This window comes from Manis pentadactyla, chromosome 2 (assembly GCF_030020395.1).
Source record: "Manis pentadactyla isolate mManPen7 chromosome 2, mManPen7.hap1, whole genome shotgun sequence".
In the NCBI taxonomy this organism is placed as follows: Eukaryota; Metazoa; Chordata; class Mammalia; order Pholidota; family Manidae; genus Manis; species Manis pentadactyla.
In genome coordinates this window covers 113,685,464-113,712,529 of record NC_080020.1, presented here as the reverse complement: position 1 = coordinate 113,712,529, position 27,066 = coordinate 113,685,464, and the positions used below count along the sequence as shown (strand labels likewise).

Below are 27,066 nucleotides of genomic sequence, written 5' to 3'. Positions count from 1 at the left end.
TGATGTGGTGGATGATGTTGACGGACTTTCGAATGCTGTGCCATCCTTGCATCCCTGGGATGAATCCCACTTGGTCATGGTGTACAATCTTTTTGATGTATTTTTGAATTCGATTTGCTATAATTTTGTTGAGTATTTTTGCATCTATGTTCATCAGGGATATTGGTCTGTAGTTTTCTTTTTTGGTGGGGTCTTTGCCTGGTTTTGGTATTAGGGTGATGTTAGCTTCATAGAATGAGTTTGGGAGTATCCCCTCCTCTTCTATTTTTCAGAAAACTTTAAGAAGAATGGGTATTATGTCTTCCCTGTATGTCTGATAAAATTCCAAGGTGAATCCATCTGACCTGGGGGTTTTGTTCTTTGGTAGTTTTTTGATTACCGCTTCAATTTCGTTGCCTGTAATTGGTCTGTTTAGATTTTCTGTTTCTTTCTGGGTCAATCTTGGAAGGTTATATTTTTCTAGGAAGTTGTCCATTTCTCCTAGATTTCCCAGCTTGTTAGCATATAGGTTTTCCTAGTATTCTCTAATAATTCTTTGTATTTCTGTGGGGTCCGTCATGATTTTTCCTTTCTCGTTTCTGATACTATTGATTTATGTTGACTCTCTTTTCCTCTTAATAAGTCTGGCTAGAGGCTTATCTATTTTATTTATTTTATTGCATAACCAGCTCTTGGTTTCATTGATTTTTGCTATTGTTTTATTCTTCTCAATTTTATTTATTTCTTCTCTGATCTTTATTATGTACCTCCTTCTGCTGACCTTAGGTCTCATTTGTTCTTCTTTTTCCAATTTCGATAATTGTGACATTAGACCATTCATTTGGGCTTATTCTTCCTTTTTTAAATATGCTTGGATTGCTATATACTTTCCTCTTAAGACTGGTTTTGCTGTGTCCCACAGAACTTAGGACTTAGTGTTGTTGTTGTCATTTATTTCCATATATTGCTGGAGCTCCATTTTGATTTGGTCATTGATCCATTGATTATTTAGGAGCACGTTGTTTAGCCTCCATGTGTTTGTGAGCCTTTTTGCTTTCTTTATACAGTTTATTTCTAATTTTATGCCTTTTTGTTCTGAAAAGTTGGTTGGTAGGATTTCAATCTTTTGGAGTTTACTGTGGCTCTTTTTGTGGCCTAGTATGTGGTCTATTCTGGAGAATGTTCCATGTGCACTTGAGAAGAATGTGTATCCTGTTGCTTTTGGATGTAGAGTTGTGTAGATGTCTATTAGGTCCATCTGTTCTAATGTGTTGTTCAGTACTTCTGTGTCCTTACTTATTTTCTGTCTGGTGGATCTGTCCTTTGGAGTGAGTGGTGTGTTGAATTCTCCTAGAATGAATGCATTGCATTCTATTTCCTCCTTTAGTTCTGTTAGTATTTGTTTCACATATGTTGGTGCTCCTGTATTGGGTGCATATATATTTATAATCGTTATATCCTCTTGTTTGACTGAGCCATTTATCGTTATGTAATGTCCTTCTTTGTCTTTTGTTACTTTCTTTATTTTGAGGTCTGTTTTTTATGATACCATAATTGCAACACCTGCTTTCTTCTCTTTGTTGTTTGCATGAAATATCTTTTTCTATCCCTTGACTTTAGTCTGTGCATGTCTTTGGGTTTGAGGTGAGTCTCTTGTAAGCAGTATATGGATGGATCTTGCTTTTTTATCCATTCTATTACTCTGTGTCTTTTGATTGGTGCATTCAGTCCATTTACATTTAGGGTGATTATTGAAAGGTATGAATTTATTGCCATTGCAGGCTTTAAGTTTGTTGTTACCAAAGGTTCAGGGTTAGCTTCTTTACTATCTTACTGTCTAACTTAACTCGCTTGTTGAGCTATTATAAACGCGGTCTGATGATTCTTTATTTTCTCTCCCTTCTTATTCCTCCTCCTCCCTTCTTCATATGTTGGGTGTTTTGTTCTGTGCTCTTTTTAGGAGTGCTCCCATCTAGAGCAGTCCCTGTAGGATGCCCTGTAGAGGTGGTTTGTGGGAGGCAAATTCCCTCAATTTTTGTTCGTCTGGGAATTGTTTAATCCCTCCTTCATATTTAAATGATATTCGTGCTGGATACAGTAGTCTTGGTTCGAGGCCCATCTGTTTCATTGCATTAAGTATATCATGCCATTCTCTTCTGGCCTGTAAGGTTTCTTTTGAGAAGTCTGACGATAGCCTGATGTGTTTTCCTTTGTAGGTGACCTTTTTTTTCTCTCTGGCTGCCTTTAATACTTTGTCCTTGTCTTTGATCTTTGCCATTTTAATTATTATGTGTCTTGGTGTTGCCCTCCTTGGATCCCTTGTCATGGGAATTCTGTGTACCTCTGTGGTCTGAGAGGCCATTTCTTCCCCTAGTTTGGGGAAGTTTTCGGCAATTATTTCTTCAAAGACATTTTCTATCCCTTTTTCTGTCTCTTCTCCTTGTGCTATTCCAATGATGCATATATTATTCCTTTTTGATTGGTCCCAGCTCTCTTAAAATTCTTTCATTCCTGGAGATCCTTTTATCTCTCTCTGCATCAGCTTCTCTGCATTCCTGTTCTCTGTTTTCTAGTCCATTAATGGTCTCTTGCATCTCGTCCATTCTGTTTTGAAGTCCTTCCAGAACTTGTTTTATTTCTGTATTCTCCTTCCTTAGTTCTTGCATATTTCTCTGCAAGTCCATCAGCATGGTTATGACTTTTGTTTTGAATTCTTTTTCAGGAAGACTGGTTAAATCTATCTCCCCAAGTTCCTTCTCAGGGAAAGATGTAGCAGATGCCGAAGTTGTCTGGGTTAGTCTTGTCTGGATCATATTTTTTTGCCTTTTCATGTTGACAGGTGCTATTGACTGTTGGCTGCGAGGGCCAAACTTTTCACTTGCTACTGGCCTTTCTTTACTGGGACAACTGCGACCTCTAGTGGCTTATGTTCGGTAATTGCGAGTAGGCTGGGTGTTTGTGTCTTGCCTGGCCGATATGGATGGATCTCCCTTTCTGTGGGCGGGGTTTTCCTTAGGCGGTTTGTCTGCTTTCGCAGCGCCCGGTTTTCCCTGTAATTTCCTGCCACTGGGCTGTGACCTCTGCTGTTTCCGTCCAGCTGTTAAGTCCCTGTCCCTTTAAGACTTTCAAAAAGCCTCCACTTTTCTTTGTCACAGGGGCATCAGCTTCGGAACCCGCTCAGAGGTCTTGCTGCCCTATTTCATTAGTTAGTTAGCAGCCCTCTACGCACGCACTGTGCCTGCGCTCTGGTGCAGGTGGCTGGAGCTGGGTGTTCAGCAGTCCTGGGCTCCGTCTCCCTCCCGCTCTGCCTACTCTTCTCCCGCCAGGAGCTGGGGGGAGGTGTGCTCGGATCCCGCCGTGCCAGGGTTTGTATCTTACCCCTTTCACCAGGCGCTGGGTTCTCTCTGGTGTAGTTGTATTCTGTCTGTTGTCCTGTGTCTTCTGGTCTCTCTTTTAGGATTAGTTGTATTCATTGTATTTTCAAAAATGTACATGTTTTTGGGAGGAGATTCCCAGTGTCCTACTCACGCCGCCATGTTGGCTCCGCCCCTTGTAATAACATCTTAATTTAAATCAAGCTATGTCAGATTATTACTATTTTCATTTCAGTAGTACACAAAAACTTTTCTCTCATATAGTTTAGTTCTCTCCCTCTTCCATTATGCTATTATTGTTACACAAACTGTATCTTAAGCTCACCAACACACTTTTATAATTATTGTTTTATTCAGTTGCCTTTTAAATCAGATAGGGAAATAAAAGAGTTACAAACAAAAATACACTTATACTGTATTTTATATTTCCATGTGTATTTTTACCTTTACTAGTACTCTTCATTTCTCCATGTAGATTTGAATTACTGTTTAGCGTCTTCATTTCAGCCTTAAAGATTTCCTTCAGTATTTCTTGTATTCTGGTAACAAATTCTCTTAGTTTTTTTTAAATCTGGAAATATCTTAATTTCCCCTTAAATTTTGATACACAATTTTTCCAGTTATAGAATTCTTGGCCATCTTTTTCTTCCAGGATTTTGAATATGTCATCTCCCTGCTTGTTGCTTCCAGTTTCTGATAAGAAATCTGCCATTTGTTTACTGAGACTCCTTTGTATGTGATGCTTTGTTTTCTCTTGTTTCCTAAGATTCTCCTTTTGTCTTTGTCTTTCAATGGTTTGACTGTAATATGTCTAAGTGTGGATATTTAGCCTGCTTGAAACTCATTAAGCTTCTTGTATGTGTACATTCATGCATGTTTATCAAATTTGTGAAGTTGTTGGCCATCATTTCTCCAAATATTCTTCCTGCCCCTTTCTTTCTCTCTTCTCTCTCCTTCTGAGACTTCTATTATGTGTGTGTTGGTGTGCTTGATGATTTCCCACAGGTCTGTGAGGTCTTGTTGATTTTTTAAAGTAAACTTTTTAGAGCAATTTTAGATTTACAGAAAATTGTGAAACTAGTATGGAAAATTCCCATAATGTCCACATCCAGTTTTCCCTACTATTAATATCTATGGTCTGGTACATTTGTTACAGTTTTTACCTAGTATCTTTTTTCTTCTAGTATCCTATCCAGGATACCACAATAAATTTAATAGTCATATCTCCTAAGGGTCTTCTCAGTTATGATACTTTCTTAGACACTTCTTGTTTTTAATGATCTTTACAGTTTTGCAGAATTAAAAACTGATGATGTATTTTGTAGGTTGCCCTTTAGTTGGGAATTGCCTGGGGTGTTTTTTTTTTTATGTGATTGGAATGGGTTTATGTGTTTTGAAATTTTATTCATTTTTGTTCTTTTCCTTTCTGTTTCACCTCTGGATAATTTCAATTGATCTATCTTTAAGTTTGCTGATTTGTTATTCTTCCAAACCAAATCTGCTGTTGGGCTATACTAGTGAATTTTTACATTTCAGTTATTGCACTTATCAACTCCAGAATTCCACTTTGTTCTTATTTTTATAACTTTTATTTCTTTATTGATGTTCTTTTTCTGTTGAGATATTGCTCTCATTTTCCTGTTTCTTGAGATATTGTTCTTGACATACTGTTTATTTTAATTTTTAAAAACTGGATTCTTTTAGGGATTTAAATATATTTAAAATAACTGATCTGTACAATGTTGTATATCTGAAACTGATATAATATTGTATATCGACTATATTCCAATATAAAATAATAAAATAAGTAAAATAAAATAGAATGAATGATTTAAGGTCTTTATCTAATAAAATCATCACCTGGGCTTCCTCAGAGAGTTTCTATTGACTTTTTTGCCCCTGTGTATGGACCATACCTTCTTGTTTCTCTGTGTGTCTCATAACTGTTGCAAATGGACATTTAAAATAGTCTAATATAATGTAGCATATTATATTATTTTACATTTATTATAATTGTATGTAATATAATTATATATTATTCTATATTATATGTAGATATATTCATAGTTATATTATAAATATGTGTTACTATAAGTATGTATATTATAAATATGTTACTATAAGTATGTTTATTGTTCTCATAGTCATACATAATATAATAAGATACATTTATTTAAATTACATTATATAATATGATGTGACAACTCCGATTATCCTGCCTCCCCATGGTTTGTTTTTGCTGTTTGTGTTTGTGATGCTGCTGATTTTCGTTTGTTTAATGACTTTCCTGGGCTAATTATGGAAAGCCTGTATCCCCTGTTGTGTAGCAACTGGAGTCTCTGCTTGGTTATCTTAGTGGTCAGCTAATGAACAGAGATGTTTTTAAATGTTTTGAACCCATATGTCTTCCTTTGTTAAGGAACTCTGAGTTTTTTTAGGTGAATCTTCAGCACTTTGGCAGTTAACAGCTCTGCCTTAGCCTTACATCCTGAATATACAGGACCCCAGGGTCAACCAGAGGTGAGAGATTTGGACTTGCTTGTGTCTGTCCTGAGCATTGACACATTCCTGTATATTCATGTGGCATTCTAGATCCCCAAGAATATGGCAGGGCTTTTTAAAACCCCCAGTGACATTTCATTCTCAGATTTTCCTTTACGTTTTGGACTGGTTCTTGTTTACTTCAACTGGTGTCACTGCCTCAGGCAGCTGTGATCGTTTGCCACTAATTGCTTTTTTATTAACACCCTGGGAAAAGGGCTTTTTCCAATGAGTGAGTGCTAAGGTCAAATAATGATACAGCCTATTACTGGGGATTTCTCATGGAGCAGCCAGATAGGACAAATAGTGACAATTCTCTGAGGACAGGAATTCTTGAGGGACTTTAAATCTGCCTGTCTCTTAAGATGGCTGGTAGGTTGCTGGTTTTTGTAGCTTCTATTTTTGCAAGGCTGCTGATTTTCAAATCTACCATGGAAGTAGGGAGAAGGGAATGGAAAGAGAGCAAGTTAAAATGACTGCAAGCTATCTCTTTTTACTGAGATTTAATTTTTCTTAAATAAATGCTCCTTGGAATATTGCAAGGCATTAGCTAATTTATAGAATTATGAAAAAGTTGAGTTTTACACTTTTTTGCCAGTTTTTTTTATTGCATTATAGAGGAATGGATTTTGGAAGCCTTTATTCTGCCATTCCTAAAGTTCTGCTCCAAATCCATACTGTTTTAACCTGATATTTCCTACTCAAATATTCTTTAGTTTTTGTTTGCTTAGAATATTTGCCTCCATTGAGCTGTACCTATGTTGTAAGACTTCTGGGCAAAAGAATCTGATAATTCCACTCTAGAGGTGAGTCATTCATTCACTATCCAGATTAAGTTACTAGTATATGCACTAATCATACAACACAAGACAAGTCATGGAAGGAAATATATTTCCATACCAAGTAACGCCTCTTTTCCTGATCCCAGACAATTTCTTAATCTTCTAGGATACTGGATAACATTCTAATCCTGGTCCTACACCCCATATTGCACATTTTTTCCTCAAGGGCAAGGCATACAATTTCCTTCACAGCTTAGCTTCAACTTCCTCCTCCAACTGAGCTCCCAGCACTGTGACACATCTGTTCCTACCTTCACTCCCTTCTCCCCAGTAGAAGTCAGTATCAGCCTCTGAGATGTAATTCCAGAATAGGTAGGTCAGAGCCACGCCATCTTTTCCTTCTTTGTGCTCACTCAGGGGTTCGCATATACAGAAATTGATTTGTTGTGACCTGTGTCTAAACGGGTTTCCAGTCCTTTTTTGTTTTTTTTGTTTATTATCCCTTTAGGAAATTTATAAATATACCTTACAATTTTATGTGTTATAACACTGCTTATTTTGCTGTCAGTTTTTTTTGTGTGTGTGTCTCTTTCACATTGCATATCCAAACACCTTGAAGTTAGGGATATTGAGTTATTTTTCTTTGCATTTTTTATCACAGGTCTGGTGCATGTTTAGCTTTCAGTAAATGGTTTTTGAGTTAATAAATGGCTACATATCCTGATGAATTCTACATTTAGAGACCTTGTTTGAACTTCTCAGTAGGAAGGCAAAACTACACCCTCATCTTTAGAATATTTATCTAACACTGAAAGAATACTCTGTTTCAGAATATCTCTAGTGCATTTCAAAGGGTAAAAAGAAGCAGAATAGTTAAAAGAATACACGGTAAAGGAATGTGGATATCCCTGGGAGAGCAACTTCTACTTGCCTTGTAAGATGTATTCCCTCAGCAGATGGCAAGGAGGAGAAGATATAAGTAATCTTTTGGCAAATAAGAACTTCAAGTATCAGATACCTAAAATAATTTATATAATGTTGAAAATATCTTATGTTTTAGAAAAAGCTCAAGAAAATATGATTTTTCCTCTAAGTCACTCAGGTCCTAGAATAAGAATAAACAAAATATAAAATTTAATCAGCTTATAGCTAAGAACTGTGGGAACCAAAATATGAGGCACAAAACTTTTATCCCCTAAATCAATGAATATAATGTTAAGATCATAATGATAAAACCTTTGTCATAAGTTGCCATGAATTTATTAATCTGTTTTCTGTGTTATGTACTATAGGTAGCATTGCTTGTACGTGAGAAAAATAATACTATGGAAGGGATTTGCTTCGAATGAGGTTTTGTTCTTAATTTTTATCCTTTTACCAAAGGGTAATTCAATATAAAGGAAAAGATGTAAGAACATGCTCACATTGCCAGTAGTATATTTCTGTCCAGTCCACAAACAAAACTAAAAACAGACAACCACAGCCCTCTCTCCTTGCCCACTTTACTACCCTCTGAGCAATATACACAAAATCTGGGAATTTTCAGAAAGAAAAATGGGTCATCAAATTCTAAAGCAAACAAAATTGTGAATAGGGAGAAGGCTTTTCCCAGAACACATTTTTTATTCCCTCAGAGGTCATCATTTACATCATATGCTCTGTCTCCAGAGAAAAGATGTCCCAGTGGTTTCTCTCTGTTCAAAAACAACAGTGGATTATCATACTATAGTGATTGAGCATATGCTATAACAAGAATGGACATTCACCAGTTTATACACCAGTTATGTTCTCAAAATTTTGACTGATTGGAAATCTTGAATGTATATTATAAACTTCCAGAAAGAAGTATTGTTATACCTGGAATCTTCAGCCAGTCCATAAAAATCATTCTAAAGCCTCCCATGTGTGACAGCCATAACATTGACAGTCTTACACTGCATTCTGGGGGCCATGTATTGAAATAAGAGGAGGGGAAGTGTTCTCTACTTTTATTGGGTACAGGGCTAAATTTTGATAAAATTTGGAAATGGGCAGTATTTGATTTTGGGTTCTCCCTCCTGAATTTTGGGGCCCCTTATCTCTGCAGCCCAAGGTTATGACCCAGACCAAAGCTCTGACAAATGGCTCTCAGGCCACATCTTTCCACATATGTGTAGTGGGCAAAGCATATAGAGCTCCTAGAACAGGAAGGACATGAAAGGGTAACTGTGATAAAAGATCAAAAGCAAGTTTCAGGTGCCTGTCTGAAGAAGGTAAGCAGAAGTTATTGATCTGACTCCTTTCACAGCCACACTCTTCAAAACTTGGTCCATTTTGCCCTAATCTTTTTAGATAAATGTTTATCTCAAGCTCTAAAGTCATTTGTGGGGGAACAAATTGCAAAACTGGATTTGAGAAGACCTAAAAAATAGTTTTCTTTTATAGTGAGATTTCCTTGTACCATTGTTTATCTCTTCTCATCCTCTAGAAGACCTGTTTATCTTTTTTTAATTTAAAATATTTTATTCAAAGTTTGGTTGATGTAGTATGATATGCTAAATGTATTATACCAAATATTTCTGTTAAAGAGTAACAGTAAACAGAGGAAACAGGACACTAAGTTACATCACATTCCTGGGACAGGAATTCAAATTATTGCCTCACTGTTTTTGTTGACAATGGCCTTCCTATGATATTCGCTCCTTTTTTATGTTTAGAAATCATTCATGTATTTCCCTAGCCCCATCTCCTTTTAAAGCATGAGTTTTCAACTTGAAGCTAATAGGCATTTTTAGGCTACATTTTAGGAGGTTTGCAAGCACCCAAAAATGGTATGAACAGTTTGTGAATACGCAAGGATGTTTGTTTTCTTTCCTGTGGAAAGGTTCCATTGCTTGCACCAGATTTTTCAGTGGTATTTGTGATTTAAAAAAAAAAGATTTAGAACAGCAACAAATGTTTTAGAACCAATACTTGAGAGCAATGTCTTGGGAAATAGTATACTAGAAACATGAAGCTAAGTGAGTTTTATAAACTTCTGAAAGTTTAATTGAGGTCATTTCAGGTCATGTGCCTTCTTCCCCAAGTAATTTTATTGTCCAAAATGAAGTAATTGAAGGAGTAACCCTATAATATTTGAAATTCTGCCAAATAAATGGCAACTCCTTCTGTTCTAAGGTTTCACTTTTGTGTGTGGGAGTGGTGAGACGTTGGCTTATATTCATGTATGTTCAGTACATTTTTTTCCATTAAAGAATGTCATTGAATGTTAGGAAGTTAAAGTAAGGACAAAATAAATCTGTGATTAAAACTAATATTTCCATCCAGTTTGATCATAGAAAGGCAAAAGAGCTGAAAATGCATACAACATCTTTCGCCTTCTTTCTGTTACTGGATTTGCAGGCTCATTAGCAGCCCTAAATCATTGGAGACCTCTGTTACGACTCTTAGCATTACTGTTTTGCTCATCTATTTTTTCTCACTATGAACTCCTCCAGGTCAGGGATTACATCTTATTCATCTTTGTAGAACTTTAATAAATTTACTAAAATTTATTAACTAAATCCTTGGTATATATTTAATAAATGCTTGTTAGTTGAGAGAGTAAATTAATAAGTAAATGACTTAATGAAGCTCTTCTAAAATGTGAGCCTAATTTGATAATAGGCAATACAAAAATACGTATAACTTGTAATTAGGAGGTCTTTACTTATTCTTAAAGTAGTAATTTAACTATGTAGTGAGGATAACAATTAATTTGATTGCATAGCTAATATTACTTAATTAAATATTGTTGACCGAGTCTGAAAGGATCATTATTTGAGTTCTCAATGCAACATGTAAGGCTATTTTTGGACTCTAGTAATAATATAATTTAAAGAAATATACATTGAAATGATAATTTTGCCTTCTGAGTAAAGTATTTTCCAAACCATAGTAAAGTTTTTTCATTTAAAAAAGGTGCTTAATCTATTTTTGTTTTGACTTATAAAAAATTTAATATCTACTTAAGCAGAAAAGTATATTTAGTTTAGCCAGTCAAGGGAAATAAATGCATGGGGTTCATGTCAATAGAAAGTCTCAATGTATTTACATGATTGAGTAGTCTTAGAGAGAAATGATATATTGCGAAGAACAGGATAATTCATAATATTGGATCATGATAATACCTCTGATATTTGTTGTTTTTAATTCAATTCTAATATCTAATTATGTAAAATATCTTAATGCCTAGAGTATCAACTGCCAAACTTAATAATTTTTCTCGCTTGGAGCCAACACTGAACCTTCTGGGTGTGCAGTTTGATCAGAATGTGGCCCATGATATCATCACAGAAAAGCCCGGGGCAGCAACAAAACTTTTGTATCAGTTATATACTGTTCTTCAGAAAAAGAAAAAAAGTGGACCGACTGGAGTACAAATGCAAACCATGCAACCCCTGACAAATACAAGATTTCAAAGCATGAAACATGACATTTTTCGAGATGTAAGTACATAAAGAAACCTAAACATGTCACAACATAATATTTGGTAAAGGAAAATGACAGAGCTGTTGCATTCTCAAAGAAATCCCATGGGCTATGTATGTCCTTCATATAAGGTTTTGGCCATACTGGGATCTTATCTTATTTTAGTATTTTCAATTCATGTGTCCATTTCTGTTGTCTTCCTCTATCCTATCCACATTGCCCATTGCTGATCAAATTCTTTTTGTTCCTAGTTCCCAGTGCTTTCTAAGCATGCTCTTCTCTTTCATTTCTGTCTCTATCATATCAGCTCAGCTCTCCTCAGGAACTACTGTTGCAACTTAATCTCTCCCAAGCTTCAGGTTTTCTGCTAGAGGTTAATCAACTGCTAGATGAATCTTCCCTAAATTCTACTTTCACTTGGGTTCTTCTGCTTAGAAACCTTCTATTTTTCATATGTATATCCTGTTTCTAGTTTATACTGACATTCAAGATCTTTTACTAAAGTGTCTCGACCTATCTTCCTTGATTTCTTCATAGTCCTCAGCATAAAGTCTTCCACCTTGTTTGGCAGCCTATCCTTAAATAGGACTTGCATACTCCTCTTTTCCCTCCCTGCCACCTAAGCTCATTCTTCTCATCTCTCCTCTTCCCCCCAACTTTTCTCTTCCTATTTCTGTGCAAAGTTCCCAGTACACATGGATTCTTCCTATGGAATTCGTAGGGCACGGGTAATTCTCACTCTCTGCTCTTAACCTCTTGCTGATACTGTCAGCTAACTTTTTAAAATTTGTCTTATGGCCTTAAAAGAGTTTTAGTTCCTCAAATTCAAGGACTGTGCCTAAGAAAATGCTTTAAACATTGCAAATACTCATTAAATGTCTTTTGATTAATTGATACAACTTATTAGTTGACAATTCTCTCCAGTTCTGTGCTATTTTTTTATGGCAAGTGAGGTGCATTAACTTCTCCAGGCCACTAGGATAATGGAAGTGCTACACTGATATAACACACTAAATAGAAATGGAAATAATTAAACTTTAAAAGTTAATTTCTGTAGTGATAATGACACAATAGATGTGAAGACTTTCTCTGTTTCAGATTTGTCTATTCTTAATGGACATCCTTATGAGCCTGGTTAACAGAATGAAATCAGCACACATGGAGAGCTAGAAATTAGATTAGGTTTAAAGCTGAATAACTTGGTATTGCATCCTGCATCCTTCACTTCCAAGCTGATTAACTTTGAGCCAATCCCTGAAGTACTCTCAGCTTCAATTTTCCCAGCTGTAAAAACAAGGATGATTAACTCTACCTACCTCAGAGTTAGGCTCTTTTGTAGTTTCAGGGAAATAGTATATAAGAAAATTCTTTGTAAAGTAGAGTCAGCACTTGGAACAGCTTTGTAGATGAGGCCAAACAGAAACCACTGGGTATACTGTAGGCCGTGGTGACACTCCAGAGTCAGACATTCATTCATTAAACAAATATTTGTTGGGCTCCTATTTTATGTCAGCCACTTGCACATGAACAACACAGGAAAAGACCTGATCTTCTTAGAGTTTGCATTTTAGGGAGAGGAGAATGTTTCAGTGGAGTGGTATGGATTGTGGTGAGTTGAGGAGAAATTGGAGATAAGGAGGAAGGAAGCATAGACTATTTTATTAGGAAATGTGGAGGTAAAGGAGAAGAGAATATAAGAAGAGTAGCTCAGGAGAGAAGCTTAAGGGAATGTGATTGTTTGCTATTTTATGCACAGACAGTGAGACAACTTGCTCATTGAGAGTCAGTGGCAGGAGATGACTGGTGTGAGAACTAAGCAGAAGGAAGTCCTCTGGGGAACAAAAGGAAGGGATGCAATCAGTGGTTCTGGTGTAGGAGAAGATATCTTAGGAAAGAGGAAAAGATGCCTTTTTCTTTGATACTAGGTGGAGGAAAATGCAGGTGTCTACTATATGGTCATATAAATTGTAACTAAAATTCATTGGACACACATAGTGAGGTGTCAAGCCCTGTTCTAGGTGCTTTATATATATTTATCTTGATCTTCACAACAGCCCTATTCCCATTTTAACAAATGATGAAACTAATATATAGAGGGGTTAAGTGACTTGCCCAATTCCATGCAGCTGGTAGGTATTAGAGCTGAAACAAACCTAGGCTGTCTGACTCTAGAAGCCACACACTTTACAGTAGGTAATATACTATCTCAATGGGTATTTCCTGGTTTGGGCGAAGGTAAGAATTAAGTTAAAGATACAGATAGGTGTTGAAGTGGAGAGGTAGGACGTTCAAAGACCTTACATTTTCCTTACCTCTGTGAAGGCAGAGACCAGGTCATTTTAAACAGTGAGAGGAGCAGGAAGGTGTGTAGTTCAACAGTTCTTAAATGTTATTCCAAGTAAATGTCAGTATCTACTGAGGCAGTTTTAGAAGAGAAGGAACAAAAATGGTTTGAGCAATGGTACCCTTGTTTTTAGTAGGTCTTCAGCTTCTAAGGAGACTATTTTTAGATATAAAAGTTTTAGTTAAATACATCAGCCATATTGCTCTGTGTCCCACTTTATAATCATCCTTGAGAGCTCATTTTCTTGGACTGTTATACACTCATTTCCAGTGGCCTAGAAGTTTTAATGTTTCTTCACTTTTTCCTAGAAAGTGGCTTAAGTAATGAAAAGAATCTGGCTTCTTAAATTATCTCTTATGAATTGAAACTGGTTTTATAAAATTATTTTTGTGAAAATGTATTTCTAAGAATTTAAGTTCTATTCATTGAAAATTAAACTCAGGTAAGAAAATTTATAAAAGTATAATAAAACTATCTTATAAGAAGGAATTGAAAATTTTAAAATGATTTTTACATCAGTTAAGTCTGTGAGTGATTAGTATGGGGCTCGAATTTATTTTAACCATCAACAATTCAGTGTTAATTTGAAGACAGATTTTTTCTGTGCATATAATGACAATATACTTTTTATTCTCTAATAATGGAATCTTTCAAAATGCTTTCTTCATTTAGAGACTTAAAATCTTGATACCATGTCAAAGTAATTTCAATCTGATGCGGGTTACACACAGGTTTCAAGAAAAATATAAATACATGAAAGAAGATTTTGTCTGCATGCACTTTGAGAAACTTGAAAAATTTCAAAAGGTCAAGGAAGAACAGAGATGTTTTAATATTGAAAAGGTTTTATGGAACAATTTTTCTAGAAATTCATTAGTGTATAGTGTACTGTTTTCAGTTGATGCCTGTGGTGCACATTGCATAAGTATTAATGTAGCACAAGTTACATGTTCCTAATGCATGACTCTTGCTCTGCCCTGCTCTCACCTTTTTCCTTCCACACTTTTCCCCTTCTCTTCATTCCCGCTCTGGCTGACCATCACCTCTCCTTATGGAACAAGGACTGCTATTCTCCAGAGTAGCAGGATACCTTCATCTCTTCTTAAGTTGTCTGGAATTAAGGCTTCAGATACTTTAGTAATGGGGTGAGGGGGTGCTACTAGCTACCCCAGCAAAGGCTTAAGACCATTGTTACCACTAAGGGGTGCAGAACTTTCCTCGCTTTTGCAACCCTTGGCCTTACCCCCATTCCTCTCTTCCTGTCAACATGAATGATTTCTGCTTGGTTCCCTTTTTTACGCTCTTAAACATCTCTTGGCATCTTCCTGGCCCTTTTTGCTTTGACTAACCCCTCCACTGCTTCTCAAATTTCTTTGAAAGTCTTTAATGATCTCCTGTGGCTGTTAGTAAGTGAGAAGACAATGGTGAGTGGAATCATTAAAGATTTTTAATAGAATTTTAGGTGGTTCGGTATATGGAATGTGTAAACTACAGTCAAAAGAAATAGTTCCTTTCAACTAATGTTTTAAATACATTTATTTAGAATGACAAGAAATGAGCATATCCTGAATGCAATCAGCTCCTTGTGGGAAGCAAGGGAAAAATGAGAGACAAAGTCTGGAAGGTCTTATAATCCCATTTCTTGCCAGAGAGTAGATGAAGGATGGGGTTGCTCCTTGGCATTGCATGGTGAGGAGACAAGGCACTTTTAAAGGAGTGTAAGTTAAGACCAAGTGCTGAGACTCTAATTTTTATGAAACCAGCCTGTCCAAATTTGATGTGTCGTGTCTAAAACAGAAAATCTCCAAAGAAAATTGGGAAAAAGGAAATATGACACCATTAAATATTCTGAAATATATTAAGTTTAAAATTATAGCAAATAAGATAAAAAGGAGATCCTATGTGTTCCTGGTTTTCTTAAGAAAAAAAGATAAACATACTGCAGTTAAATAAAAATTCACATTTTGGAAAGTGAAATGAAAAAATTATAATTTCTTTTGATTTTTTAAATGGTAAATGAGGTTTCTTTGGATGTAGGAACTAATGATCTTAATAGTTCTAATAAAATGCTGTAATCATAAAGACATGATTATTTTATATGATCTCTTAAATCATTTATTTTTAAAATACTTTATCTCGTTTTCACTTTTTTTCTTTCAATTGCACCTTCCTGCTTATATTCTTTAAATAACTACTGCCTATATAGTGAAGAAACGATCCAATAGCATATCACATAATTTAGTGTTAATTAAGTATTTGAAGTAGCCACTGAACTCATTGTTTGAGGGTGACTGAATTTCTTGGAAGTTTGCCACTCTTGGGTTCCCCATGAAAGTGCACACATTTGATAAGCATAATTTGGGGATTTCAAGATTATGTTTAACATCATACCTTCAAAATAAGTCATATTGACATCTGCTTCCTAATATTAGTTGTGATACTTAGTCCATTGGTTAATTGCTGAGTTCTGAAAATCTCAATGGAAAAATTTTTTATATGTGTACCTGTGAGAGTATAACAGTGCCTATTATTTTGATGAATGGAATAACTAAACTAACATGTATGGGATATTCAGCAACGCCTGAGCAGAAGACGACAAAATGAAATAATGGCCAAAATTCAAGCAGCTATCATACAGATTCCTAAACCTGCTTCAAATCGTACTTTGAAAGCACTTGAGGCCCAAAAAATGATGAAAAAGAAAAAAGAGGCAGAGGTAAGTAATAATCCTTTAATATTGTGTTATGTTTATTTTGATGAAAGAATGATCTTTCCCTAAAACATGTAGGGAGACCTTCTAAAACTTCTTACTTCCTTTTCAAATATCTGTTGCATTGTCCCTTGTTCAAAACTCCTTCCTTGTTTGTATGTCCAACCCATTTATACTGTTATTTGTTCAGAAGTTTTAGGCCGGGGTGGCAAACTCCTATTAAATGACCTTACCTGTCTGAACTCCTGTGTTGAGAAGCACTCTATGGTCCCTATAACAATATTCTAGAATAGGTGCTGCTATAATGGGTCATAACTGTACATGCAATGGAATATAACAATGTTATAGAATAGGTGCTGCTGTCATGGGTACAGGGGGACCGATTGGAGTACACATAACATATATGCACTATTCCTATTACTTAGGAATGTGCCATTGCTATTATTTACTAATGTGCCATTCCTAGTATATGTTTTACTCAGTTCATTCTCATCATGCTGCATTATTTTTTTATGAGTACCAGAAATGTTAAGTGATTTGCTTGCTGTGAGTATATTAAAAGATAACTACACCAGTGATATTTTACTAGGTCAAACCAACTATCAATCATTACAATAGGATACAATCTGATTATATTTCAGAGGAGCAATACTACATTTTAATGGTAATATTTGCAGTCTACACTGCACACTGCTACGATGATGGTTAATGATATGCTGTACTGTGACCTAAGAAAAGGAATAATAACTACTCTTATTGAACATCTGCTATACGTCAAACTGTGGGTTGGCTATTTCATATTATCACTAATTTGTAAATAACTCTATAAATAGGGTATTGTTTCCCTCATTTTGTACATAAGGAAACTGAGACTCAGAAAGCTGATATGTTTTACCCAAGTTCACAATGCTGTTAAAGCAGACATTGACAGACCTCTCTGATTTCTAAATCCATTGCATTTCATATTAATCCACATTTCTTTGTTTTTTTTAATTAAAAAAGTGTCCTGTATTTGAATTTAAAAAAAAATACCAACCACAGAGACTTTTCAGACCTCATTTTAGAAGTGTATTTAATTTTTATATTTGTCTGAGCTGATTAAAGTTTATTAATAAGGATTTCCAGTAGACAAAGAATGGGCTAAAATTAATTTTCGGAGAGCGAATTAGTAGTGTCAATAAGGTTGCCCAAGAAGTGTTTAAAAACCTGAGACAAATTTTAAAGAAGTATTTATTTCCAAAAATTATTTATTCTTTTTTAAAAGTATTGAAAATAAAAGTGCACATCCTGATTCTTTTACAATCCTTGTTCTTATTAATCTTTGATGAGCTATCAGCTAGAATTATGAACCAAGTGATGCCAGTCAGGCGGTTTTAAGATTTTTTTTTTCCCTCACCCACTTTTTTTTTTTGGTATCATCAATATAATTTTAAGATTCTTTTATGCATATTTAGCTTAGTCTAAAAGTAACAAACCAGAGTTGTAAAAATATTCCAGAATGCACATTTTCATATCTTGACTCCTAATTAGCTGAATTAGTAGTACATACCATCTTGTAAAATTGAATGACCATGATAAATAAAGATTTTTCTATGGAGTTTAGAGATGAAAAACTGATAATGAATTTCCTTTAAAGGATGTAGCCAATGAGATTAAGAGGTTTGAAGCCCTAATAAAAAAGGATCTCCAGGCAAAAGAAAGGTAAGATGGGCATTATTTTAATAATCATAAAACTGCATTCATTTCTACCTATAACTTTTGAATATTTAGAAATAGTTCACCTGGAATAGCTGTTCCAAAGTTCTTTTCACTTTGTGGAATCTTCACAAAGAGAGTGTATGAAGAAAGACGAATGAGCCAAAATTCTAATTACTTGTTTATTTCCACCTTTTGTAAAGATCAAGAGGAAAACTGGCTATTATGAAATGTGAAGTTTATTTTCCTGTGCTATGCTTACTCTTTTAAGTTCACACACTTTTTAAAACATTCATTAAAATTGTTCAAGTTGCCACTAATTCAAATTTATCACAGTAAAGCCTTTATGAGACTTCAGCTGGTTTCTGCCAGATTGCATCCTCAGCATTTGGCACAGGGATCAGCAAGGAAGAGTGGTTGACTGAATGTCACTAAGGCAGTCGGTGCAGTGAGTCCATTGCAAAAAGTGCCTGGTTAATGGACCTCATTTGCCTAAAAATAAAGATCCCCTCCTTTTTTGTTTTAGATTAACAGAAAATAATCTATTAGGGACTGTATATGTAAGAGCAACTTGAGTTCTGCATTTTTAAATGGAAACTATTCAAACACTACTCATTTATACTTTATGGAATATGAAGTAAACCTCTGTTAAAGAAAAAAAACAAACATTTCTGAGGGGAGAAAGTAGAGCCAAATGAGGAGGAATAAGAATATACTAGAAGAAGAAATGGTAAGGAAGTCAGGTGTAGACAGAAAATGAAGCAAAGTGAAGAATACCCAGATCGCCTTTCCTCCTACCATCTACAGGAACTCCTGATGCCCTATTCTGATTCCTGCTCCCTTTATCAGTGCTGCCCCCAACTCCTAAAGAAAACAAAGTCCAAGCCTCTCACCCATGTAGCCACCACCTGAACCCCACCACACCAACCCTGACCTTGGCCCATAGAACCACTACATTTCTTCCAATACTGTCTCACACCTCAGCAGCCACATGCTTTGTAGTGAAAAACAGATGGTAACCACCAGAATGACCATCTTAAAATACTGAAATACTCTTTTTACTTATTGGTAAATGGTATTCTCTTTAGCTCCATTGTTGGTCTCTTTCCTGGGACCCCCTCAATTTCCACAGTTTAGCAACCAAAATTAACACCAAGCACAGCAGCATCTTCCAGTCCCTTCACCAGCATCCACTTTGATTGATGTGTCCTTGTCTTGTCTCTTACTACATGTTTAAAGATCATTCCTGTACCACACAGCTGCAAACATTCACCCTCTTTCCTATTGCCTTTGCCAACCCAGCCTGAACTTGGGTCTATCAGTTAACTTTAGAAACCGCCAAACAAGAGTGAGTTAAATTAGGTAGAATTTTATTTTTCTCTCATGTAATAGAAATCAGAATATAAGTAGCCCAGAGTGTGTGTTGCAGCTCCAAGGTCATCAAGGACTGATGCTTCCCTTTAGTTCCACTATTCTAATGTGTGGTTTTGTCCTTCAAGTCACATTCACAATACAAGATGACTGCTGGGGCTCTGACCATTTGGTCCACGTTCCAGATGTCAGGAAGGATAGGTGAAAAATAGATCTTCCCCACCAGAAATAGCTCCTTTTAAGAGCCTTTCCAGAAGTTCTGTGTAACATTTCTGCTGATATCTTATTGGCCAGAATTGAGTCACATGGCCATACCTAGCAGAGTGGAAGGCTGGGAAATGTGGTCTTTTGCTGGATATGTTGTTTTCCTGAATGAAACTGGAGCTCTGTTTTGAGGAAAGAGGGAAGGAAATAGTATCTAGCACAGGTCCTTTTTCTGCAGAAGTCTCTACTTGGTCTTGCCAGAGACTTAGACCACTGGGCAGTCATAAGATATAGACATCCTTACTTCTCAGACCAGCAGGATGGATAGAGCTTGGGGCAGCTGGAGTCCCTGGTTAACCAGTCACTTCTAGTTATAAACAGTTATAAACTCATCTGGGACATCTAGTTATAAACTCATCTGGGACTTTTAAGTCCATTTCAGTGTGCTTCACAAAGAGCATTTTCTCTAATGGCCCCAAAATAAAAAATGTTGGGAGCACTGGCCTAGAGCAAGCTTTTAAAGTAAACAAAAGCTATGGTACAAGGTGACCCTCTTGAGCCTCTTTATTCATCATTACTTCTTTAGTCCATTCTGAATCTTAGCTTAGACTGTAGATCTCTCAATAAGAACAGGGCAAGAGCTCCCATGGCTGCATTCTCCCCACATGTTCAATTTCTTTTTTTTTTTTTATTTTTATTGAAGGGTAGTTGACAACAGTATTACATTACATTAGTTTCAGGTGTACAACACAGTGATTCAACATTTATATACATGATAATTCTAGGTACCAGCTATCACCATACCAAGTTGTTACAATATTTTGACTATATTCCTTATGCTATACATTACATCCCGGTTACTTATTTATTTTACAATTGGAAGTGTGTTTATATATATATATATATATATATATATATATATATATATATATATATATATATTTTGTTAGGGCATCTCTCATATTTATTGATCAAATAGTTGTTAACAACAATAAATTTCTGTATAGGGGGGTCAATACTCAATGCACAATCATTAATCCACCCCAAGCCTAATTTTCGTCAGTCTCCAATCTTCTGATGCATAACGAACAAATTCTTACATGGAGTACAAATTCTTACATAGTGAATAAGTTACATGGTGAACAGTGCAAGGGCAGTCATCACAGAAGCTTTCGGTTTTGTTCATGCATTATGAATTATACACAGTCAGTTCAAATATGAATATTCATTTGATTTTTAAACTTGATTTATATGTGGATACCACATTTCTCTATTATTATTATTTTTAATAAAATGCTGAAGTGGTAGGTAGATACGAGATAAAGGTAGAAAACATAGTTTAGTGTTGTAAGAGAGCAAATGTAGATGATCAGGTGTGTGCCTGTAGACTATGTGTTAATCCAAGCTAGATGAGGGCAATAAACATCCATGTATGCAGAAGATTTCTCTCAGAACATGAGGGGGGAGGTTCTAAGCCTCACCTCTGCTGCTCCCCATTTTCTCACCAGATGGCCCCCTGCGACTGTGCCTGTCTTAGGTTGTTCCTCCCTTGAGGAATCTTACCCGTCTCTGGCTAACCAGTCATCTTCCGGGGCCATACAGGGAAATGTTAAGTTGGTAAGTGAGAGAGAAGCCTTATTGTTTGAAAAGGTTAGCTTTTTACTTCTTTGCATATTTATGCCCTGTGGCTTCTATGCCCAGCATTTGTCTTGAGGTGTCTTTACCACTTGGAAGAATTATGATACTCGGTAAATTCGACATGTGGCACGAGTTCTATTTAAAGGTTGTGATTAGGTAGGAAGAAGAAAAGCTATAGAAGTAGCAGGCAGAAGAAAACCTGGGAAGATTGATTATTTCTTTGACATATCTTCTTGTAGAGTAACTTCAGCATGGATAGGTTTTAAACTACTAATTAAATTGAGCACACACATTAACATAATAGGAGTATAGTTACATAACCAAAGCATACCTGTAATTACCAGCCATCTCCAGTGAAACCAAGAAAACCAGTTAGGCACCTTAGGCATTTGTGAAAACTTATCTATGATATGGTGGATATTGTTCAACTGAACTTAAACAGTCTGAGAGAATTCAGATAAACTAGAACAACCCATTCCTGGGGACTGTTCATATCCCATATGTTCTTTTAACAATAAATAGTCTGTGGTTGTAAGATTTTGGAGTGCTACAATTTGCACTTCTCCTAATTCTTGGTTGAGTTCCAACAGTATAGATCCAGTCAAATTTGTTGTTTTACTGTATGCACAGGCCAGCTTAGATATCTCCTTCATCATTCCCATGGCAAGTCCAGGAACTGGTGGGATGAGTGCATCTACACCTGTGGCAGTGCGTGGATCTTTGTTGGAGTTTTTTTTTTTGCTGATCATCTTCTGTCATGAGTCTTCCCGAGAGTGCTGATGTTGGAAGTTCTTTTTCATATCGTATCTTAGTTCATTTTCGGGGTAGCCAAATTAGGCTTTGATCCTCTGTATGAAGACAAACAGACCCTTTGCCTACACTTTTATATGCCCTTTATACCCTTGTGTAGAACTCATTAGAGGTCACCACATAGGAACTGATTTTTTTTTTTAATCATTAATCTACACTTACATGACAAATACTTTGTTTACTAGGCTCTCCCCTGTACCAGGTCCCCCCTATATACTCCTTTACAGTCACTGTCCATCAGCGTAGCAAACTGTTGTAGAATCACTACTTGTCTTCTCTGTGTTGTACAGCCCTCCCCTTTCTCCCACCCCGCTATGGATGCTAATCTTAATACCCCTCTTTTTCTGCCCCCCCTTATCCCTCCCTACCCACCCATCCTCCCCAGTCCCTTTCCCTTTGGTACCTGTTAGTCCATTCTTGAGTTCTGTGATTCTGTTGCTGTTTTGTTTCTTCAGTTTTTCCTTTGTTCTTATATTCCACAGATGAGTGAAATCATTTGGTATTTCTCTTTCTCTGCTTGGCTTGTTTCACTGAGCATAATACCCTCCAGCTCCATCCATGTTGCTGCAAATGGTTGGATTTGCCCTTTTCTTATGGCTGAGTAGTATTCCATTGTGTATATGTACCACATCTTCTTTATCCATTCATCTATCGATGGACATTTCGGTTGCTTCCAATTCTTGGCTATTGTAAATAGTGCTGCGATAAACATAGGGGTACATTGGTCTTTCTCATACTTGATTGCTGCATTCTTAGGGTAAATTCCTAGGAGTGCAATTCCTGGGTCAAATGGTATGTCTGTTTTGAGCATTTTGATGTACCTCCATACTGCTTTCCACAATGGTTGAACTAATTTAGATTCCCACCAGCAGTGTAGTTGGGTTCCCCTTTCTCCACAGCCTCGCCAACATTTGTTGTTATTTGTCTTTTGGATGGCAGCCATCCTTACTGGTGTGAGGTGATACCTCATTGTAGTTTTAATTTGCATTTCTCTGATAATTAGCGATGTGGAGCATCTTTTCATGTGTCTGTTGGCCATCTGTATTTCTTTTTTGGAGAACCGTCTGTTCAGTTCCTTTGCCCATTTTTTAATTGGGTTATTTGTTTTATGTTTGTTGAGGCGTGTGAGCTCCTTATATATTCTGGACGTCAAGCCTTTATCGGATGTGTCATTTTCAAATATATTCTCCCATACTGTAGGGTTCCTTTTTGTTCTATTGATGGTGTCTTTTGCTGTACAGAAGCTTTTCAGCTTAATATAGTCCCACTTGTTCATTTTTGCTGTTGTTTTCCTTGCCCGGGGAGATATGTTCAAGAAGAGGTCACTCATGTTTATGTCTAAGAGGTTTTTGCCTATGTTTTCTTCCAAGAGTTTAATGGTTTCGTGACTTACATTCAGGTCTTTGATCCATTTTGAGTTTACTTTTGTATATGGGGTTAGACAATGGTTCCGTTTCATTCTCCTACATGTAGCTGTCCAGTTTTGCCAGCACCATCTGTTGAAGAGACTGTCATTTCGCCATTGTATGTCCATGGCTCCTTTGTCAAATATTAATTGACCATATATGTCTGGGTTAATGTCTGGATTCTCTAGTCTGTTCCATTGGTCTGTGGCTCTGTTCTTGTGCCAGTACCAAATTGTCTTGATTACTATGGCTTTATAATAGAGCTTGAAGTTGGGGAGTGAGATCCCCTTCTTTGTTTTTTTATAGAAATAATAAATGCTATTTTGGATTCATAGAATTAATTTAGGCTCTTCCTAGCAACTGCTCTTTTTATATATACAAATTTGGCCAAGGTTCCTATTTCTAGTAATACACATAAAATGATTAACTCTATGGAGGCCTGGAAAGCAAACAGAAATATTGCCCTCAGGAAACCCAAATCTAGTAAAATGAGTATTTATTCAAGTAAATATCTTTCTTCAGACCTAAGGACTATGATAGCAGATGGATGGATGGACAAATGGAATGATTGATAAAGGAGAAGCAGGATGTTAAGTATATTGTTGACAGTATAAATACAGTGTCAAAAGAGCTATTTACACATGCTTAATTCAAGGCAAACTTTTAAACCACACATTTAAGTAAAAATATCATAAGAATTTTGTTGAATGATCTGAAAAAGTTATGCCTCACAGTGTTTATAAATACTTCATTGTACTAACCTAAAAAATCTTAAACAAATAGGGTTAAACTTTATCTTCGATCTTTCGGAGGCTTTGGTAGCTATACAGTTTCTGCTCAACAACCCTTAAGTGACAGAATACAACTGAAGGTTAGGCCCCTGCTGATAAAATAACCAGAATTTCAGTGTGTGATTTTTTTAAAGATTATATTACACTTGTACAGTGCTTCTTAGTATATTATTTGAAACTTAGCAAATATCAACTGCATATCAGGACGGTGAAGCACAAATACAGAGAGGAGCTTAAGAGGATATTTTTCTTATGAGCTAAGAGTTCAGCTGGGGACAGCAAACCTAAAAATAATGAACTATAATACAAAGAATCTGTACTATAAATATGATTATTCAGTAAACATGAAATAACTCTTTTTATAAGAGCACTTCTGTCTGTATGAGAATTGATGACTATTTAGTCCTTACACACCATAATGTGTCCTTGTCTTTTGAATAACATTGTGTTTAAACCAAATACATTAATAACTTATAACACTAAAAATTATTCATAATATTAAAATTAATTATTTCTTGGCAAACAGTATTATTATATATCTTGTACCATAGTACCGTTATATTCTGCTTAGCTTTTAAAGAGATATGCTGATGAGAATTGATTATTTGATTCTTATATACATAAAAATATATCTTTTACTTTTAAAGATAACTTTTGAATGCATCTATAAATTCTGTACAAGCTACCATTTGTCTCACACTAAATTGAGTGTGTTTGCATTCTGTTGGTGAGACTACCAGGCTCTTGTTGATCCTTTAAAGTTGGACATGAGGTAGGGCAAGAGCCTCGAGGTAGGTCTTCTCACTTGGGTCTCTAGGATTTGGGCGAGAGGCTAGGTCAGACCTATGTTTGCAAGTGTGGTATGAGGAGCAAGTCAACCATCGACTACCGAGCTTTCAGTAAGAGTTAAGCCAACTTCCTTAAGTGGTCAAAATGTTACTGGGACTTCAGAGAGCAACTTACATTTGCATAGGTATGAGGAGAGTTGTGGTGGACGGAACCACCTATGGAAGTACTTTCAGTGTCCTACCATTGGCATACCTACCTGGCTGCCTCTTGCAGAGGTATGCCTTCCTTGGCACTGGGTTATCAGTATTGTGCCTATTCTTCATTCAAAACAGTGAAGGCAAGAGGCCTAGAGCCAACAGGAATATGAGGGGAGAGAAATCCAGAACCTCTGGACACAGTGAAAATCATGGGAAGTGACAGAACAAGTAGGTGATAGGCCCAGAAAGAAGGGTATGTATGCTGAGGACCTCATAAATATGGAGTCCAGAAATGGAGTGAGACACATGGAATCTATTGATAAGCTATGAGTGTCACACAGAAATTCTAATATTTGTTCTGATACTTTTATTAATAAATTAACAGAACATTCAAGGGAGCTTTCTCCTGAGGTCTTCCTCCATAGTTCCAAGTAGTGGCATGTGATTGCATTATTTTGTCAAAGCTAAATAAAAACTGTTGTCCTTAGTGCATCCAAGACTTCCTTAGATACAGCAGGCCAGACAGCTACCGATTTGCTAAACACTTATTCGGATGATGACTACATTAAAAAAATCCAGAAGCGCCTTGAAGAAAATGCTTTTGCACGAGAGCAAAGAGAGAAAAGACGGCGGAGACTGTTAATGGACCAGTTAATAGCCCATGAAGCACAAGAGGTAAGATATTTAAATGTTGGTTAAATAAAGTGCTGAAAATTTTACAAAATGTAGTTTTCTATATGCACATAGATTACTATTTGATTCTGAATCAAATGTCAATGGCATATCCTCATTATAACAGCACATACACTAAAAAAAAATAAATCTATAATAAAACATTTACTAAGGAATATAAAATCTGATGATGGTTATACAACATTGTGAATGTACTTAATACCACTGAATTGTACATTGAAAAATAGTTGAAATGGTAAATTATATGCTATGTATACCATACCACAATAATATAAAAGTACTGGCAAAAAAGAAATTTAAAATCTATGTCAATCATGTGTATCATCTATTGTTACTTTTAGGGTAAAAGGGAACTTTTTTTCCATTTTTACTGAGGTATAACTGACAAAAATTTTGTATATTTTCTTAAGGTGTACAATGTGATGTTTTGATACATGTATACATTGTGAAGTGAGTACTAGAATCAAATTTATTAACACATCCATCACCTCACATAGTTACCTTTTTTTATGTGCATTTGCTGAGAATACTTAAGATCTACTTTTTAAAAAATTTTTTTATTTTGTTGTCATTAATCTACAATTACATGAAGAATATTATGTTTACTAAGGTCCCACCTTCACCAAATCCCCCCCACAAACCCCATTACTGTACTGTCCATCAGCATAGTAAGATGCTGTAGAATCACTACTTGTCTTCTCTGTGTTGCACCGCCCTCCCCATGCCCCCCACATTATACATGCTAATCGTAATGTCCCCTTTCTTTTTCCCCACCCTTATCCCTCCCTTCCCTCCCTTTTTCCCCAGTCCCTTTCCCTTTGGTAACTGTTAGTTCATTATTAGGTTCTATGATTGTGCTGCTGTTTTGTTCCTTCAGTCTTTCTTTGTTCCTATAGTCTTTGGGTTTGAGGTGTGTCTCTTGTAAGCAGCGTAGAGATGGGTCTTGCTTTTTTATCCATTCTATTATTCTGTGTCTTTTGATTGGTGCATTCAGTCCATTTACATTTAGGGTGATTACTGAAAGATATGTACTTATTGTCATTGCAGGCTTTAGATTCGTGGTTGCCAAAGGTTCAAGGTTAGCTTCTTTAGTATCTTACTGTCTAACTTAACTCACTTATTGAGCTATTTTAAACACTGTCTGGTCATTCTTTATTTTTCTCCCTTCTTATTCCTCCTCCTCCATTCTTTATATGTTGGTTGTTTTATTCTGTTCTCTTTTGTGCTTCTTTTAACTGCTTTTGTGGGTAGTTGATTTTATTTTTTGCCTTTAGTTAGTATTTGGTTGGTCTT

The 27,066-nt window shown here is 36.0% G+C and overlaps 1 protein-coding gene across 2 annotated transcripts in view; it reads left to right on the top strand.

Moving 5' to 3' along the window:
- Positions 1 to 27,066, top strand: part of SPEF2 (sperm flagellar 2) — a 253,222-nt gene that overhangs the window by 40,472 nt on the left and 185,684 nt on the right. The window contains exons 3-7 of one of the 2 annotated variants that reach the window (XM_057495904.1): positions 10,890 to 11,142; positions 14,142 to 14,312; positions 16,045 to 16,185; positions 17,816 to 17,880; positions 25,569 to 25,755. In XM_057495904.1, the coding sequence (XP_057351887.1) occupies positions 10,890 to 11,142; positions 14,142 to 14,312; positions 16,045 to 16,185; positions 17,816 to 17,880; positions 25,569 to 25,755 (817 nt within the window). The remainder of the gene's footprint in view (positions 1 to 10,889; positions 11,143 to 14,141; positions 14,313 to 16,044; positions 16,186 to 17,815; positions 17,881 to 25,568; positions 25,756 to 27,066) is intronic. The other variant, XM_057495894.1, reaches the window with a different exon arrangement.